The sequence below is a fragment of the Podarcis gaigeae genome (genome assembly GCF_964106915.1).
Source record: "Podarcis gaigeae genome assembly, chromosome: 13".
NCBI classification, from domain to species: domain Eukaryota; kingdom Metazoa; phylum Chordata; class Lepidosauria; order Squamata; family Lacertidae; genus Podarcis; species Podarcis gaigeae.
The window spans coordinates 26,911,784-26,930,132 of NC_139689.1; the positions used below are offsets into that span (position 1 = coordinate 26,911,784).

At 39.2% G+C, this 18,349-nt stretch overlaps 2 protein-coding genes across 2 annotated transcripts in view; both read right to left on the minus strand.

Annotated features, from left to right (window-relative positions):
- Positions 1 to 18,349, minus strand: part of LOC310830553 (olfactory receptor 2AP1-like) — a gene marked incomplete at both ends in the record, with an annotated part of 456,446 nt that overhangs the window by 127,947 nt on the left and 310,150 nt on the right. The gene's annotated exons all lie outside the window — the stretch shown is intronic.
- LOC310830854 (olfactory receptor 10C1-like) lies at positions 17,203 to 18,135 on the minus strand (the record flags this gene model as incomplete). Its single annotated transcript, XM_083710690.1, has 1 exon — positions 17,203 to 18,135. One exon carries the CDS (start codon positions 18,133 to 18,135, stop codon positions 17,203 to 17,205), a length of 933 nt encoding a protein of 310 aa, XP_083566816.1.

Below are 18,349 nucleotides of genomic sequence, written 5' to 3' on the forward strand. Positions count from 1 at the left end.
ACCCCCTTTATTTATTGCATCAGATAAGAATGAGGCACAAGAAAAAATGGCCAAGAAAACTGATAATTGCATATTCCACTATTAATTATTTTGTTATGGGCATGTTGGAGAACAAGTCAATGATTCTTAATACTTGGGAGCTACTTTTCAGTTTGCTCTGCCCTGTTCACTTCAGTTTGAATATGATGATGATTACTAGTGTTCATACTTCCCATATGTTTTGACACAGTTCTCTGCTCAAACAACAAATAACATGCATGTTTTGAGAGATTTTTTTTTTAAAAAAATTATTTTGTTGTGAAAATCTGAATGCAAACATATTTTATTGGATATTTCTATTTAGATTAAAAAGAAGTTGTAGCCCGATGTGGCAATGAGATGGGTTGGATCACACACTTGCTAAAGTTACCTGGAGCAGAAATAGACTAATATGCCCATCCCTGGTTGCAAATCCACCCGTCCGGTACATATGATGTTCCATTTTCACCGTTGCAGACATAATTTTCTCAGCGACTGAATTCACTGGGGAAATCAAACTTCTTAGCAATCTGCACTTTGAGGATTATTTTTTTCAATGCTGCTTTCATATCCTTATTCCTCAACGTGTAGATCATAGGGTTGAGCATTGGAGTAACTACACTGTACACCACAGCTATGATTTTGTTCAGGTCAAAAGATGAACGGGTAGTTGGACTTACATACATGAAGATCACTGTCCCATAATATAAAGAAACGACAGTAAGATGGGAGGCACAAGTGGAGAAAGCCTTGTGGCGCCCATGTGAGGAAGGTATTCTCAATATGGTTATACTAATGTATATATAGGAGACAACAGTGGACAGGAATGTGCTCAGAATCACCATAGCAGAAAGGAAGAATACAATCTTCTGTGTAAGAGATGTGTCTACGCAAGCCAGTTTTAGTAATGGTGGAATATCACAAAAGAAATGGTTTATCACATTGGGGCCACAAAAGGGTAAATTCACCACCACTATGGCAGCTACCATAGGGGCCAGACAGCCTCCTGCCCAGCAGGCAACCACGAGAAACACACACACTCTTTTATTCATGATTGTTGAATATCTGAGCGGATAGCATATGGCCACATATCGGTCATAGGCCATCACTGCAAGGAGGAAGCACTCAGCTGTCCCAAGAAAGAAGAAGAAGTAGGACTGTAGCAAACAGGCAGCAAAGGAAATTGTGTGCACCCCCATCAACAAGATGGACAGCAGCTTAGGGACTGTTGAAGATGTATAGCCAATGTCCAAGAAAGAGAGGTTTCCCAGGAAGAAGTACATGGGGGTTTGAAGGTGGCTGTCTGTCTTAACTGTTATGATTATGATTATGTTGCCAGTCATTGTAAGAAGGTACATAGCAAGGAAGAGAAAAAAGAGGGAAATTTCCACCTTCCGAGTATTAGGGAAGCCCAGAATAATGAACGTTGTCACTATGGTATGGTTCAGAGGTTCCACAAACCAGTATTCTTGCATCTACAAGAAACAAACAAACAAACAAACAAACAAACAAACAGTATTGCAATGTCATGTCTTCTTATTTTTAAAAAATCCCAGTAAATATCACCAAACTATGCAAGACACTCTTGGCTTTGTCCCCCTCCTCTCCTCTCATTAAGGTGCAAGCCTGTACACAAACACAGAAAGGGCGTGGGTATGGATAAACTATTGAAAATATGAATTTGAAAACTGGAAATAATATAAAGTTGGAACAGATGCTGCAATCATAGAATTATAGAACCAGTTTCTAGATAAAATGTTCCAGCAGAATTTTGGAAGTGCAAAATTTCATAGGGTTTGTTTGGGGTTTTGCGTGGATAAAACAGTTAAAGATTTCTTTTTTACAATTGAAAACAACATTTCTGGATGTGACATTTCTATGAGAAGTCATTGCACAATGGTAGAGCATCTGCTTTGCATGCAGAAGGCCCCAGGTTCAATTCCTGATCTCTCCAGGTGGTGCTGGAAAAGGATCCTGTCTGAAACCTAAGTAGCCACTGACTGGCAGTGTATATAATAATAAGCTACATGGACCAGCAGTTTGACTCCATATAAGACAGCTTCCTATATTCCTCTAATGGAGGAATGGAGATACCATGAAGTTTAACCTAGTGAAAATATTAATACAGTTTCGGAAATTATTTTTGAAAGTGGGAATACAATTCTTTTTGAAAGTGGGTATACAATTGTAATAAAATAAATTAATAAACTCTTCAGTATCACTTCAGTATTATTGTATCTTCTTTGGCAAGAAGGATTTCCATTTCCATCTCCTCCCCAATAACTGAAGGCTGGGATACAAAAACTGTACCTGAAATTCTATGCAAGTAAATTGAAAGTCAAGGAGGAAGAATCTGTCCAAAGATACTTTTGTTGAATTGTTGACAGGTTTGTTTGGTATTAATAATATTCTCAGGCTGCAATCCAGTGCAGGTTCAAGGTATGTGCATTGAACTGAATAGGACTTTGCAAGTAAACCTGCATAGAATTCTGCATAGAATTCTAAGCAAGTTTATTGAGACACCAAAATATTATTATTAGGAGAAGTGATGTGTTGCAATTAAAACAAAATATTTGGGGTGACATAATCAAACTAAAGTTGTCTTTAAGAACAATCTTATGCACAAGAAACTGACATAAAGTAAGCCAGGCATAAGTTAAACTGGTGAAGGTTTCACCAGATCCAAACTCAGTGCAGGAGATGGACTTAAGTTACACCACCCTATTTGCTGGCTTAACTTTTGCAAAGTTGCCAAGTCATGTGATCAAGCTGGCCTGGGATTTAGCCACATCCTCCTCAATGGTCCTGGAATGCCCTGGAATGACCCTTTTCACTGTTTATGCTAATTTAAGATCTGCTGGGCTTGGCTCACCTGGCTAGATTCCAGCCGAGCTGGGGTGGGGTAGATACAGCAGTGTATCTCCAGCTAAACCAGGAATGGGGAGTTATGCTGTCATAGCCTTGCTATGCTAGGAACCCCTCAGCTCAGCCAGACAAGTGCTGGATTCTAACCCCACTCATCCCAGGATATATTACAATATAATTCTTCTCCTTGGCTCATAGATTTCAATAGGAGGAAGTTAACCATACACTTATTTTGGCTGGACTGCATCTTGAGTTTCTTAGCCTTAGGCAATTTGAATGCCTAACATTTACTGATACATTTAGATTAATTTTATTATTTATAAATAAATAAATAAGTCCATCTCACTGGACTATGAAGGACAAACATATTGATGGGGGGAACAATAGCAATAATGATAAAAATGAAATTAAATCCCAGATCTGAGTCACTGCACACCAAATTAACACACTGAAACAAAAAATGCAACAGACTTACTATACAGGCTTAAAATTGTCACTTGGAGTTCTGGGTCTGTTTTTGACCTTTGTGTCTATTGTCAAAAAACAAATTCATAAACCAGGACTATTGTAAATGAATCCAGATATGTTATAATAGTTGTTTACAACATACAATGAAATAAACTATAAGAGATATCATCATAAGCAGTGTCCTTTTATTCCAAAGCACTGATCACTGGCCGCTATATCAATTCTTATTAGTAGGATTAGCATCTCCAAGAATGCATGTCTCTTGGGTTTTGAACAATTTAGCCTAGTGAGAATTAAATGTATTCATGTGTTTTAATGATGAGAAAATAGTATCTAGGCAAGCAAATATAGGTTATCTTTTCAAAAAACCAAACAACCCAAAGATTAACCCAATGTTTTCTTCCCAATCTATTCAGATGTCTCCTGTTGCTTTCAAACACCACTTTTCCCCTTTCATTGTCTCTCCATACTCTTTGTCTCAAAATATAACAACAGAATACTTTACTTATGAGTAAAATAGATCTTTATTCAGGCAAGTAGCTGTATAGGCTCAACAGTACAGAGGTACCTTGGTTCCTGAATGGCTTGGCTCCCGAACAAATTGGCTCCTGAACGCCGCAAACCCGGAAGTAAGTGTTCCAATTTGTCAATGTTTTTTGGAAGCTGAACATCCAACGCAGATTCTGATTGAGTGCCAGAAGCTCCTGCAGCCAATCAGAAGCCACACCTTGGTTTTCAAACAATTTTGGGAGTTTATAGACTCCGTTCTGGAACGGAATAAGTTTGAGAACCAAGGTACCACTGTATAGGTTCAGCAGCAGATAAAGGAGTAGAGACAAGAGTTCAGGAGCCAAACAGGCATCAGAAACTGAGAGAAATAACAGAGATGTCCCAACAATCTTTTGAAGGTGAAAACATGGTAGGCATCCTACTCTCACCTATGGAGGTGAAGCCTGATTCTCAGTGCTATTCCCTTATGTTTCCTCTATAGCCTCTGCCTTCTTCTGCTCAGCCAATGCTAGCAGCTGGTTGATGCCCTCCCCTCCTGTCACCCTTGTTTTTTGGGTTTCTAAAAACGAATTTAAAGAGATTTTCAGCAGACTCCTAACAGTGGACTCCTAAGGCCTACTCAGTACTGGTGCCCTCCCTATGGAGCATCCCTTCAGATGTCAAGAAGATAAAGAACTACATAACTTTTAGAAGACATCTGAAGGCATTCCTGTATTGCGATTTTTTTAGGTTTGATATTTTACTACGTTTTATATATGTTGTAAGTCACCCAGAGTGGATGGGGACACCCAAGCAGATGGGTGGGGTATTAATAATAACAGTAATAGTAATAATTATAATGTCTTCTAAGAAGTAAGTACAATTGGATTTAGTGTGGCTCACTCTTAGGTAAGCGGGGTTGCAATTGAAGTTTCAACGTGCAATCCTGTATTGCAATGTTTGTCGACATTGGTTATAAATCTGCCCTAATAGGATAATAGTGTTAAACATAAGAAATGAATTAATTAAATTAATGGTAGTGTACTCAGAGTAAACCCATGGAAATGAATGAATATGTTAGTCTTGTCTATTAACTTAAGGGGTCCACTCTGATTAGAACTAGTATTGAATACCACCCTATCTGCTTCAGTTTTTCGCAAAAGCAGTCCCTATTCCTGAAATTAAGGGGGCCTGCCTTCACAAGCACTTTTCTCATAAGGTAGATGACCAAAGAAGATGTAACCATTTAATTGTCATCTCCTGTATCTTCTCCATCTCTACAGTGTGGTTTTAGGCTGATATAAAATGAGATCCAACAATATCATAGATGTGGGTGGAGATCGTATTTTAACATTGAATATCTCCCCTCCTCAGTACCTTTCACTTCAAAGGCCCATTTGGTTCCAATCATACATTCCATTTAATGAGACATAAATTGTCAATTAAGCAGATAGTCAGGAAGTATGGCACTGAAAATGAAATGAAAAGCATTTTGCTGCTCACACAGTTTTTATTCTGAACAGCTAATTATTCTCAGATAAGCACATAGGAGGTTATAAGGCTAAGCAAAAGCATTATATAGTCCACTTCTGGTCTTGCTGACTTGCTGCTCATTGCTGGAAGCAACTGGAATCACTGCAAAATAATTCTCTTGATGGTTCAATAAAATTAGGATTCCAATGTGTCCAGGAAAACGTGGACATGTCCAACATGCCCTTCCAGGAGGATTTTTTCATTTTAAAGGAAATGTCAGGGGGGTTGGGGCTCGGGAGGCTTGGGCAGCTTGGGCTTGGACTTGGAGCTTGGGCTTGGAGCTGTTCTGCATGCCGCAACCACTGCCAGCCTGAGCTGGGGAAAGAGGTGCACAGGTGGAGCAACAGCCCTGTGCATCCGCACACCTCTTTCCCTAGCTCAGGATAGCAGTGGCTCAGGCTGTTCTCCTTTTTTGCTCTTCAAGATATGGCAAGCCTAATGAAATTCTTTTTTCTTAAAGAATTGGTCCCTAGTGTTCATTTCTGGCTTCAAAATAATGATGTACATTTTAGGGACAAATATGCATCCCAGCAACCCAGCACCTGAGGCCAGGATGGAGAAGATCTCCACAGCCACCATGTATTTGCCTTTGGTACTCAGATAGGCTGGAATGAAAGATATCCAGACACTGCAGAAGACCAACATGCTAAAGGTGATAAACTTGGCTTCATTGAAACTGTCAGGCAGTTTCCTGGCTAGGAAGGCCACTGTGAAGCTGACACTGGCCTGAAGGCCCATGTAGCCCAGGACCATGTAAAACATGGCATCTGAGCCTTCATTACATTGCAACACAATTTCCTCAGGCTGTGTGATCATATCAAGATCTGGGAATGGAGGAGAAGTGAATAGCCAGACAGAACAGATGCCAACTTGAACAAGAGAGCCAAAAAGGATAAAATAGTTGGATAGTCTTTTGCCCACCCATTTCCTCATCTTGCTTCCAGGCCTTGTGGCCATAAATGCCACAACCACAATGATGGTCTTAGCCAGGACACAGGAAAGGGCAAGAGAGAATATGTTTCCAAATGCTGCTTGTCGAAGAAGGCAGGTCACCTTGCTGGGTCGTCCAATGAACAGCAAGGAGCAAAGGAAGCAGAGCAAAAGGGAGATTAGCAGAAGGTAGGTAAGGTCCCGATTGTTGGCTTTGACAATGGGGGTATTCTGGTGTTTGATGAAGGTTCCAAGCACCAGGGCTGTGAACAGCGCAAAAGAGATTGCCACAGAAGCCAAATTGATTCCTATAATGTCATCATAGACTAGACAAGTTATGACTTTAGAGATACATCTGTTTTTATTGTTGTTTGGATGTTCATCTTCTGGACATTTTTCACACTTATCTGCATCTGTAAGAAATAAATATACCGTCTGAATAACAGGTACATACCTCTTTTAAATGTCTTATGTAATATGGCCAATCTGCTCCATGTGATTGCATGCTTTCTATTTTTTGGTGCCTCCTTGGTCTGAAAGCAACCCAAACCAAAACAGAGTACTTTCAGATGAGTAAAATACTTTTCAAGGATGGTGGAATTAATGCAGGTAGGGGGAGTTTGTTGCCTTCCAGGTTTTCTTAATTGAACTACAGCTTCAACCATTCCTGACCATTTACCATATACAAAACCAAAAAAATCCTTCCAGTAGCACCTTAAAGACCAACTAAGTTAGTTCTTGGTATGAGCTTTCGTGTGCATGCACACTTCTTCAGGTATCTGAAGAAGTGTGCATGCACACGAAAGCTCATACCAAGAACTAACTTAGTTGGTCTTTAAGGTGCTACTGGAAGGAATTTTTTTTTGTTTTGACTATGGCAGACCAACACGGCTACCTATCTGTAACTATTTACCATATAGTTACTGCTGATGGAAGTTGCAGTCCAACAACATATAGAGAGCCATCCCTGGATTAATGGGTCAAAACCAGCACAGAGCTGTTGTAAAAGTATCACCCCTGAATAGGGTTGCCATATTAAAAAAAGCAAAAACCCAGACACATTTGTAGGTTTGGTGTGAGGCAGGAGGTTGGGTGAATGGGTGGACAGGGGGCGACTGGCGGCAGTGGGGTGAGTGAGTGAGTGATCGGCAGGGGTGTGGTGAGTGGGAAATCAGTGACCTGCCTGTACAGGACATAACCCACAAGGTGACCTGGAGGGCTGAGTGCACTCCAAGTATGCATGCATTACACTGCCGCCGCCCCCCAGAGCCCTGCTCACTCCCGTTCGCCTACCTCGTGCCCCAGCCCCCCCTCCAAGTTTCACACCTGCACCCCATCCTCCTTCCTTGGCAGCACTTGGCAGCTGTGGCGCTGTCGGCTGGTACATTTATTTTAATAGATAAATAGGTAAAGAGATAACTAAACAGATTCCAAACCCGGACATTTTGGGTAAAATGATAAAATACACCTAAATGGGTGTGCTGGTGCCCAGAAAAAGGACATGTTCAGGAAATCCTGGACATATGGCATCCCTACCCTTGAACAGGTAATCTCCTACATTATCCAGTTGTATACTTTACTGTCAATCTGACACTAAACTGTTTTGAAGTGCAGGGTAATCATCCCCCCCCCCCAATTTCCTATAGGATGAAAATTCACAAAACAATTTATAGTCCCTTAAATTCCAAATCTTGTTCCTGCCACCCGATTAAATGTTTATTTTAACTAACCTTGTACCAGTAAAATAAAATCCATGCATTTGTTTTCTGGAATTCATAACTCACATTCATCCCATCATGAAACCCTAATTGTAGCTGGTCACCAATCTAGCTGCAAACCAAACCCAGTTTTGCTGAGCTTCAGCAATATGTTGGCCTGATATGCTTTCAGATCAAACTCTGGGGCACTATCTGGTTTTCCTGTGGGTTACAGATAGCATCTTGAGTATTAAATGAGAAGATGAAATAATGGAGAAAGGCATGAATATTTGAAAAGAATACTAGATGCAGTTTCTTTCAGAAATTAGAATGCAGAGATTTTTGAATCACATACCCACTTGGTTTGAAATTGTCCCGTCTGCACATTTGAAACAATCATAGCAGCAAGATTGTTCTCCTTCACGGACTTTTTTGTGATATCCAAGATGACATCTTTCACTGCATAAAGAATGGGGTACTGTCTAACAAAAAAATACAAGGGAATGCAGTTTAAATAAATATAATTTAAACTTTGTTCATCCACCCACCCCATAAAAGCATATACAGTGGTACCTCAGGTTAAGAACTTAATTCATTCTGGAGGTCCGTTCTTAACCTGAAACTGTTCTTAACCTGAAGCACCACTTTAGCACATGGGGCCTCCTGCTGCTGCTGCACTGCCACTGCACAATTTTGGTTCTCTGTAACCTGAAGCGTATGTAACCCAAGGTACCACTGTCTAGAAATAAAATTTCCTATTCACATCATTCACTTTGCCTTTAATGTATCTCAAGACTCTTTGTTGGTTTTGCTGCAGGAGACTAAAAGGGCTATCCCTCTAGAAATTCATTAACTTCGGAGGGGAACATGCAGGGAAAGTCATTGATCTATAAATACCAGTTGATGGCTGAGACATACATGTCTATTGCGTGTTATGTAAAGAAATGTGTAAATACATACAGTATATTTCTGCATCAGTGAATGATAAAATAGAACACAGACTTGTGCAAAATATACCAATTCCAGCATAGCAGAAAATGCTAGGTGTGAATGAATGTTGTAATGTATTAAAGCATGTCAATATTTTTATAGGAGGGTGGACAACAAGTGCAATAAGGCCCCAGGAATCACATTCAGCCCTCCGATCTGAGGTTTCCAGTGCCTGTTATAACAGAATTAACATTTTGTATTCTCTCTATAATTTCTTTCTTTCTATATAAGAAAAATTAAAAAATGATAATAACATTGTCACTGACATTAACAATGGGCGGAATACTCCATCAATCCAAATTCAAAAGTATTGATTCATGTAGGCAGTCCAAATGTCCAAATAGGTAACTAAATAGGACTGCTAATGATAAACACTGTGTTCAAATATTTCAAATTCCAAAGGGCAACAGAGGGAGAGTTAGTCAACACTTTAGCTTTTCTTCTTGTTAAAAAGGTGTGGGGAACTCACATGCCACATCTTTAAAGGTAAGCTGACACTCATCTGAAAGTTGCCACATACATTCTGAAGTCAGTGCTATCACATTTTTCAGTTGGAATGTAATCACACCTTCCCTAATTAATATACCGTATTTTTCACTCTATAGTACACACTCTTTCCCTTCTAAAAAGTAAGGGAAAATGTGTGTGCATCTTATGGAGCGAATGCAGGCTGCGCAGCTAAGCCCAAAGCCAGAACAGCGAGACGGAGCTCTGTGCAGCTCTTCATCTCGCTGTTCTAGCTTGGGGATGGCTGCGCAAAGCCTCCGCAGGGCAGTGAGGTGAAGGCACCCCACTGCCCTGCGGAGGCTTCAAAGGCTCTCCCCGAAGCCAGAACAGTGAGACGGAGTGCTGCACAGCGCTCCGTCTCCCTGTTCTAGCTTGGGGATGGCTGCGCAAAGCCTCTGCAGGGCAGCCTTCACCCCGCTGCCCTGTGAAGGCTTCATAGGCTGTCCCCAAAGCCAGAGCAGCAAGAGGCTATCCCACAAGCCAGATCCCTCTTGCTGTTCCGGCTTCTGGGGTTCAGAATTTTTTTCTTCTTGTTTCCTCCCCCCTCCCAAACTAGGTGCGTCTTATCATCCGGTGCGTCCTATAGGGTGAAAAATACGGTAGCTATTAAATACTTCTTCTATTCATTACGTTGGCTAGCTTCTACTGCTTTATCAGAAAACCAGGGGACATTTTTAGTTATTCCAGACAACCCAATATATTAAATGGTGAAGCAATGGCTGTGGGCAAGGCATCTATATATTTTTTCCACCATCAACAAACATTGTACCATGAAGTGGATTGCAGCCTCTGTTTAGTTGTACACTTCACAGGTTTTCCAACAAAAGTGCTCTAACGCTTCCTGTTACATGATTACACAGACATCAAAATATCAGGGAACCACTTAGGATGCTAAATATGATTGCATCAGCTTTCCTAATTTCAGAAGTTGACCAAAGGTTTAACCAAATTGACAAAATTTATGATAGGAAAATCTCCAAAAACTCATAGAAAACCTTCCAGATCCTGGGTAGATCATACAACAATTTCCCCCTCAAAGGAACATGTACACAAAATGTGCAGCAATCTTTAAAACAAAATGACAAGTTTCAAAGATAGATGATTGGAAAAGAAAATGCAAATCTGAAGGTATTAGACACTGGAGTACCTACCAGGTTGAATTTGTTGGGCCATATAATGTCACGTTCCTTCATGTAAACTTTTTGATCCGAGGAAGCATGAGAAACTACTGTTCCAACTTTTACTTTGGTGAAAGAATTGTTGGGGAAAGTAACCATGTTAAGAATATCATATCCAAGGGATGATTCCAAGTTTTCATTGAAATATATTTCATCTCCAGCACTGTTGTTAAAACGGATTTTTCTCAAAAAAGTGTGAAGCTAGATGAAAATGCAGAACTTCAGAATTTACCAAATAGAGAAAATGTTTGTAAGCATGTTCCTGGCAAGGCGATGCATAAATTTCAGTGCTTACAATAATTAAGTTATCATGTCGAAATGCATGTTTGATGGCAGGGGGGAATGGTCTAACTATTATTGAGTTGTAATCTTCCCTAAATTGCAAAGATGACACAATTTTTCAGTGCTGCTTTTTAATTGTGTATTCATAAATCAATTAATTAAAAAAACACACCCTAGAATGAGTGCAACATTTTCCCTTAGGTGTTGAATATATCTATTTTACTAGCATTTTCCAGGTGAAACCTAGTATTCTTCCTCACTAGTGCTCCACACCATTGACTCTTGCTTCCAGGAAATCAAATGAAAATAGAGAAAGGAAATAAAATGTGTTTGCAAAACACAAGGAGGGAAGAGGGAGAAGGAACAGAATAACAAAAAGAGATGACCAATGAAAGTATGTCCTGCTGAGTTCCACAACTCTCAATTGTGTAATAATTATGTATACTGAATTTTTAAATAAATTGCGAGACATGAACTTTGTAGCTTATCAGCACTTAGCTTTCCTCTGTGCTGTCCAGGCACAGTCTGCACTTTACAGGCAGAACTAAGAAGAAGTATCACATTAAAAAAAATTCCTACACATACCACAAGGTTCTAAGTTAATAATAAATAATACCATATGCAGAACTGTATGATCTCTATTTGGTTATTTTTAACAAAAAAAAGAGCATTGATAAAATACATGGAAGGCTTCATAAGGTGTACAGGGCAGCCTACACAACATAACATGAGTACACAATTGAGTGTGTAATGTTTTAGCCCATCTGTAAAATGCAAAGACAAGATCCAGCACACCTTTGCAAATAACTTGAGGTTATCTCATCTAACATTACCTCCCATTGTTCCATTCTCCAAAGGTCCAATCTGAGTGCTTCTCCCATCAACACCCGTCTAGAAGAGTACACGACATGTAAAGAATGTGCCACAGCATAGATGGCATTATAGATAGCATAGCTCTCACCAGACATACTCATTTCAAATATAGTATTTGGAAGATGCTCCAGCATTTCCTCCCCAGAGCAGAGATTGATATTTACTTCAGCCGCAAATGAATTTGAAATTGAACACTGAAACATAGCATACCAGAATTGTTGGATAAAAAGGTCATTTTGGTGCTGGTAAGGATTGAAGTTCTGGAGAAAGCTCCAGAATCCTGGTACCTCCTTTCTGTGGATTGCCATGGACAAGGAACCATGGAAGATTTTGAAATCCCACTCTTTTAGCAAAAAGGCTGAGGTCAAGTCCCACTGAGCTGAAATGATCCAAACTTTCTCTAAGGGTGTCTTCTTGAATGGTTGATGTAGATATAATGTCAACTGAAAAACCTTCATGGCATAAGTGTCTCCATATGCAATGATCACATTGGCTGTGGTCACGCTAAGGGCAAACAAATCCTCTTCTTTATAATGAAAGTTATATCCATAGTCATCCCTTCCACTGAAGGCGACATGTGGTACCTTTTCTGCAAAAGCGATGCAGATGTAATTCCTACTGAACACTGATTTCAAGCGTAGTGCAAACTCGGCCCCATTGTCATCACTGGATACAATGAGTCCAACCCATGTCCATCCAAAATATTTTATCAAGTGCACTATTCCTTCATCCTGAGAGACTTCATTTGGAACCATTTGGTAGAAAAAGGGGAACTGAGGTTTATCCTTTAGTGCTGGGTGAACTGAACTATAACTGAGCTATGAAAGAAAGAACATAATGGTTTTTTTTCATTTTTATTTTTTGCAGTTCTGAAAAAGACACAAGAGCTTAACCACACACAAAACTAGTCCCAGTAAAACAGGTTCTTTCTTAGTATAAGTTTGAATTTTTCACAGAAAAATATTCTTCTGAAAAAGCAGATAAGAAGGACCTGCCAGACTCCTTTTTAACTTTCTTTTCTTATCTTTCTACTTGTCTGCTAATCTACCTTTTTAGTATGAATGGGGAGACACTAAGTAAAGAGATAAGAGCAAACATGGAAAAATGGAGGCCAATGACTCATCTCCTCCAGCAATCTCTGCTGCGATGCCTTCTGAATTATCAATAGGGTATGGTGGAATTTAAAAATTGCTACTTTTCACATGAAGATTATAATTTCTATCCAAATTCTTATTTCAAAGCCACTCTAACGTGCAGCAGCTCCTTCATCATATTTGAATTATTATCTCTCTTCATTCACTATGTTAAAAACTTCTCAAGGAAAAAAAAATATAAATATTGACCAATTCTAAAGTAACAGAAAATGTCTATTTTCCCCTCATTCTGAGGACATGCAGATGAAGAATGAATGGCTCAATGAATATCGTTTTCCAGCTGAAAGCCTTCAGACAGTGTTTGTCACTGCCATATCTCAAATTTTAAATAGAAGAGGGTTGGGACTGAAAATAAAAATTTTCAAAAGGAAGAATCGAATTGTGGTGATGGTCTGGTAACACCATCAGTTGTAATATCAAGTTAATACTCTTGACATTGGTGGACATATCTACACCTGAAACAACATTGCTTCTCAGGGTTGCATTCCTGGTTGATCTAAGGAATGTTTTTGCAGTCCCCTAGAAAGAGATGGGAAGAAGGATCTGCATGGAACACCATGTGGAACAGAAAGATTGTTTCCCTCTGCAGGTTCTGTTTATGCTTGGAATTAATCAAGTCACCATAGTTCAACCCAGCTACTGTGCCCTTACATTTATTTCCCCAGCCTAAAAAGGGTTTCTCTGCTTCCTTTATAGCAGGGAGGCTCATTCATTTCATATCACAGAAATAGTGGCAGAAAAAGGCTTCAGGTGTTTTCACCTGCATAAAGTTGCTGTTAGACAGCATCAGCACCAGTGTGTGCATATGAAATAACAGAAAATGGCTATTTCCCCCTCAATCTGAGGACATGCAGAACTCAACTGGGAACTCAGCTTGTCTATGCTGAACAAACAAGTAAATCAAATATTCGGTATACAATGTAACTTTTAAAGTCTGTCAGAATTTGATAGACCCACCCACTCCACAAAAAGAAAGGGGAAAGGGGAAAACAAAAAAAGGCCAAGAAGAAAAAGCAGCACTGAAACTTTCGGGTCTAGATAGCAGCACATGGTGTTTGTATTGATCTTCAACCATTACACAGATTCAATGAGAGTTCCCCCCCCCCCCCGCTTTCCTTGGACGAATATGATTTAATGTCCCCTACACACATTCCCACCTGGGGAATCTTATAAAGGCCTAAGACGTTGGCTATCTGCATGGAAGTGTCAGATGTTAGCCCTCCAACAATTGCTGAAATCTGTGGTTTCTTCCCATACTTGAAATTAGGGAAACTTTCTTTTTGTGAAGACAAAAGGCTCAGGATGATATCATAGCTCATCATTTGAAGGTTGAAATTGTCATAGATGTGGAACCCCAAGGTAACATTGGGTAAGAGTTTTGGGTTCTTGTTGATTTCATCAATAGCAAAAATAATAGCAAACACATGTTGGAAGCGCTTCAGCAGCGGCCTAAAAGGAAATAATTTCAGGATTATTTGTTCATTGTTATAGCTTTTGAAACCCAGGAGAAATCAGAAAAACAGTACAGTTAAACAAAAATTGAACATTAGTTGGCTTATCTTTCTATTGGCTTAAATCTTGCCAGCTAGAAGAGAATGGTTTTCAGTTACTTTGCCTGAAAGCATTTATTTATTTTAAAAAAGCTAACACACAGGACTCAGCTACATTAGTTTTAAAAAATCATTTTAAATGTGTTATACCACTGTGACACCATATGGCGATGTAGAGTTTGGCCTTTCGGCAATGTGATTTCCCATTACAAGGTTCAAAACGTGTTTTCCAGAAATGGTTTTTTGCTGTGTCGAGATCCAGCCTCAGTGTCAGGATTGAGGGTCTGAAGAATAAACAGTTTCAAGGGACATCATTGCTCAGCTACAGATTAGTCATAAAGCCACTGTGCCTTTATATGCTTCCTTGGGTTCAACATGAATTTTAGTTCATGAAAACTTAGGCCAGAATAAATGTTAGTCTTTAAATGAACTAGGATTCGCTGCTGCTGCTGCTGCTGCTGCTGCTGCTGCAACAAGCAAAGGTAAATATTCCTCTGGAAGTTATGTGATGAACATGAGTTGAAATGCAATCTGGATGCATAGACATCAGTCACTTTGCAGTGTGTACAATTATCACAATGTGCCTGAACTCTTCCACACTGGTTAGCATGAACTATCCAATCTCGGGGCAGGGTAGATTTAAGAAATTATTTCTAAACACCTTATTATCCCTTAGATTTAGTTACTTGGCACTGTTACTGTGACAATCATGTTTGAATCCTTCTGATTGCTCCATAACCTAATAAAGTAGAGTTACTGTATCACATTTCCTTGCATGTTGTTGTTTAGTTGTGTCCGACTCTTTGTAACCCCATGGACCAGAGCACGCCAGGCACTCCTGTCTTCCACTGCATACCCTTAGGCAAAATCTCAAAGGACTCTTCTTTTGGTGTGGGAGTATGAAGAGATAAAAGTTACTCAATGCTGTTACTATGGCATCAAACTTGGAATTTACAAATTTGCCCTACATTTAAATAAAACACAGACTTACTGAAACACATTTTTCTTGAAACACGTGGGTATAATCGTGAAGTTCTCATATGAATAAATACTATCATGCAATGATAAAATTCCCCCAATGACATGCTTTTTAGGCTTATAATAATCAAAGTAGCAATTGTTGTCTCCTCCATGGCTCCCCTTGAAGTTGTCACTGATAGCCTGTGGCAGCAATAGAAGGAGCAGAAGCAAGAACAGCATTTTGGATCCCTGCAGTTTAGTCAATGACTCAATCATTCATCCATTCATGTGTACAAACAGCTGAAATTATACTCCACGTTGTAGACCTGAGCATCTGATCTGACATTATTCATCCTCATTTGGGTGGAGCCCTTTGATGCTCATCCTTGCATTTCAAGGGCAAAGAGCATTTACAAATAACAGATGTCATGGCCTTAATAACTATTATTTTCAATTGATATTCTGTCTATTATTTACAATTCGGAAGTTGTATCAAGAAATCCCTGGAGCTTTGAAATTAAGAAAACCTCACTCACCACATTTGCGATAATTATAAGGGAGTTAATCATATTTTTAAAATCTTTTACTTTTGGAGGTCTCTGTGCTGCACAACAGTTTTATAATTTAAAAAATATAACCAGACATTTACTAAAGGCCATTTATAATTGTCTGTGGATATCTAGCAGGTGTTTTCACTGTATTCTTTTTGGCACCTGCTAATAATAATAATAATGCTTGATGGTTGTACAGGGAAGCTGAGATTTAACTCTGTATTTTCATCACAGACCACATTGTTACCAGACTGTAAAAGACTGAAGGCAGTCTTGAGCACAAACTCTAAATGAATGTTAACATTATTTAAAATAAATATGGAATAATGTCTCTATGGAAAAATGTGATTATATTGAAATAAAGTGCGGAAGTAGGACAGCCACTGAAGTAATGGTATATGTATGTTTTGGGGCGGATGTGATGGCAATGATCAAGAACTCAGTGGTTCCAATTTATCCATCACTCTTTATTAGCCAAGAACCTGTTAATTCACAACTGATGCTATCCAATAGTAACAGTCAATGCATGGATACACAATTAAACACATACTTTGTGTAATGGAAAATTCTATATAGGGTGAGAGATCAAAATTAAGAGAACTTCAAGAAAATCATTTTCAGCTTTCTTGCATTTGGGGACATTCACACAGCTACATATGGAAAGTGATTGTATAAACAGCTTTTGGGGTTTCTATGGCAATTGAAATATTCTTAAAGTACCTTTAGTCCTCTACTTGTGAGTATTAGGTGGGGTTAGAGGAACAACTTTTTTTCTAAATTGCTAGTAAAATGAAATAGCTGTCAAAAGAATATTGTAATATTTTTCTATTAGTCACATTTACACACCACTTTTCCTCTGAAAATCTTAAATTTACTTACATATGGTTCCAAGATGGTCCTCAAGGAACATCTTCAGAGCCAGCTGTTCTTCAGAGCAAAATTGTGCTATATAGATTCAGATTATCTTGCAAGTCTATTGTTACCATACTATTGCTGTTGTACATTTTAATGTTCCACAGTTAGTAATAAAAAGAAATAATATGATCATGCAATTAAATATTATAGTAATTACTGTTATGACCTCTATCACGAGCCTTTAATTTTTGCACAGGCTGACAGTGTCTCATAGACAACTCTCTGCTTTTAAAACAGGGATATCAGTTGGACGGGATTAGTTTCAACACTGTCTTCCTGAGAGCTCCTTTCACTTCTTTGTTCCTCAGACTGTAGATAATTGGATTCAGTATGGGAGTAATAACAGAATAGAAGAGAGAGAGAAGCTTATCCACATTCAGAGAGTAGCTAGATTTGGGGCGTATGTATATAAAAATAGCCGTCCCATAAAACAAGGAGACCACAACAAGGTGTGAGGAGCAGGTGGAGAAGGCCTTCTGGCGGCTCTGGGCTGATTGCATCCTCAAGATAGTAGAAATGATGTGGAAATAAGACATAAGGATCAGCATGAAAGGCATCAGGATTACAAATGCAGCAGCTACAATGATTTGGATTTCGTTCCAGTATGTGTCCCCACACACTAGTTTTAGCACTGGCTGGATTTCACAAAAGAAATGGTTGATGACCTTGGAGTCACAGAAGGGCAGGTGGAAAATGAAGGTGGTATGACCCACAGCCACCAGACAGCCACAAGCCCAAGAAAAGGCAGCGAAATGGACACATGCTCTCTTTCTCATAATTACCGGGTAGCGCAGTGGATTGCATATAGCGATGTAGCGATCATATGCCATGATGGCTAGCAAACAGCACTCAGTGGCACCAAAGAAGAGGAAAAAATACATTTGAGTGGCACATGCACGTAAAGATATGGTTTTGTCAAGAGCGACAATGTTCTCAAGCAACTTGGGGATTGTGACTGAAGTATAGCAGATCTCCAGGAAAGACAAGTTCCTGAGGAAGAAGTACATGGGAGTGTGGAGGGCAGCATCAACACTAATGATGACAATGATGACGACGTTGCCAAATACAGTGACAAGGTAGATGCACAGGAACACTACAAAGAAAAGGAGTTTGAAATCTGAAACGTTAGAAAAACCCAGTAAAATAAAAGCATTCACTGAGGTGCTATTTTCCATTGTTTTTTCTTTGATATCTTTTGTCCATGCAGTAGACTTGGAAGAAAAGGAAGGGGACATACCGGTAAATGAGAAAAAATATGGAAATGGAATTATTTGCATTTTTCAAATGATTCTAAAGATGCTAGGAAACCTTAATTCACAATAAACAATATCTCACCTATGAATTTTGCTCTTTAACAGAAGAATCAGTGCTGCAAACAGGGCATTTTAT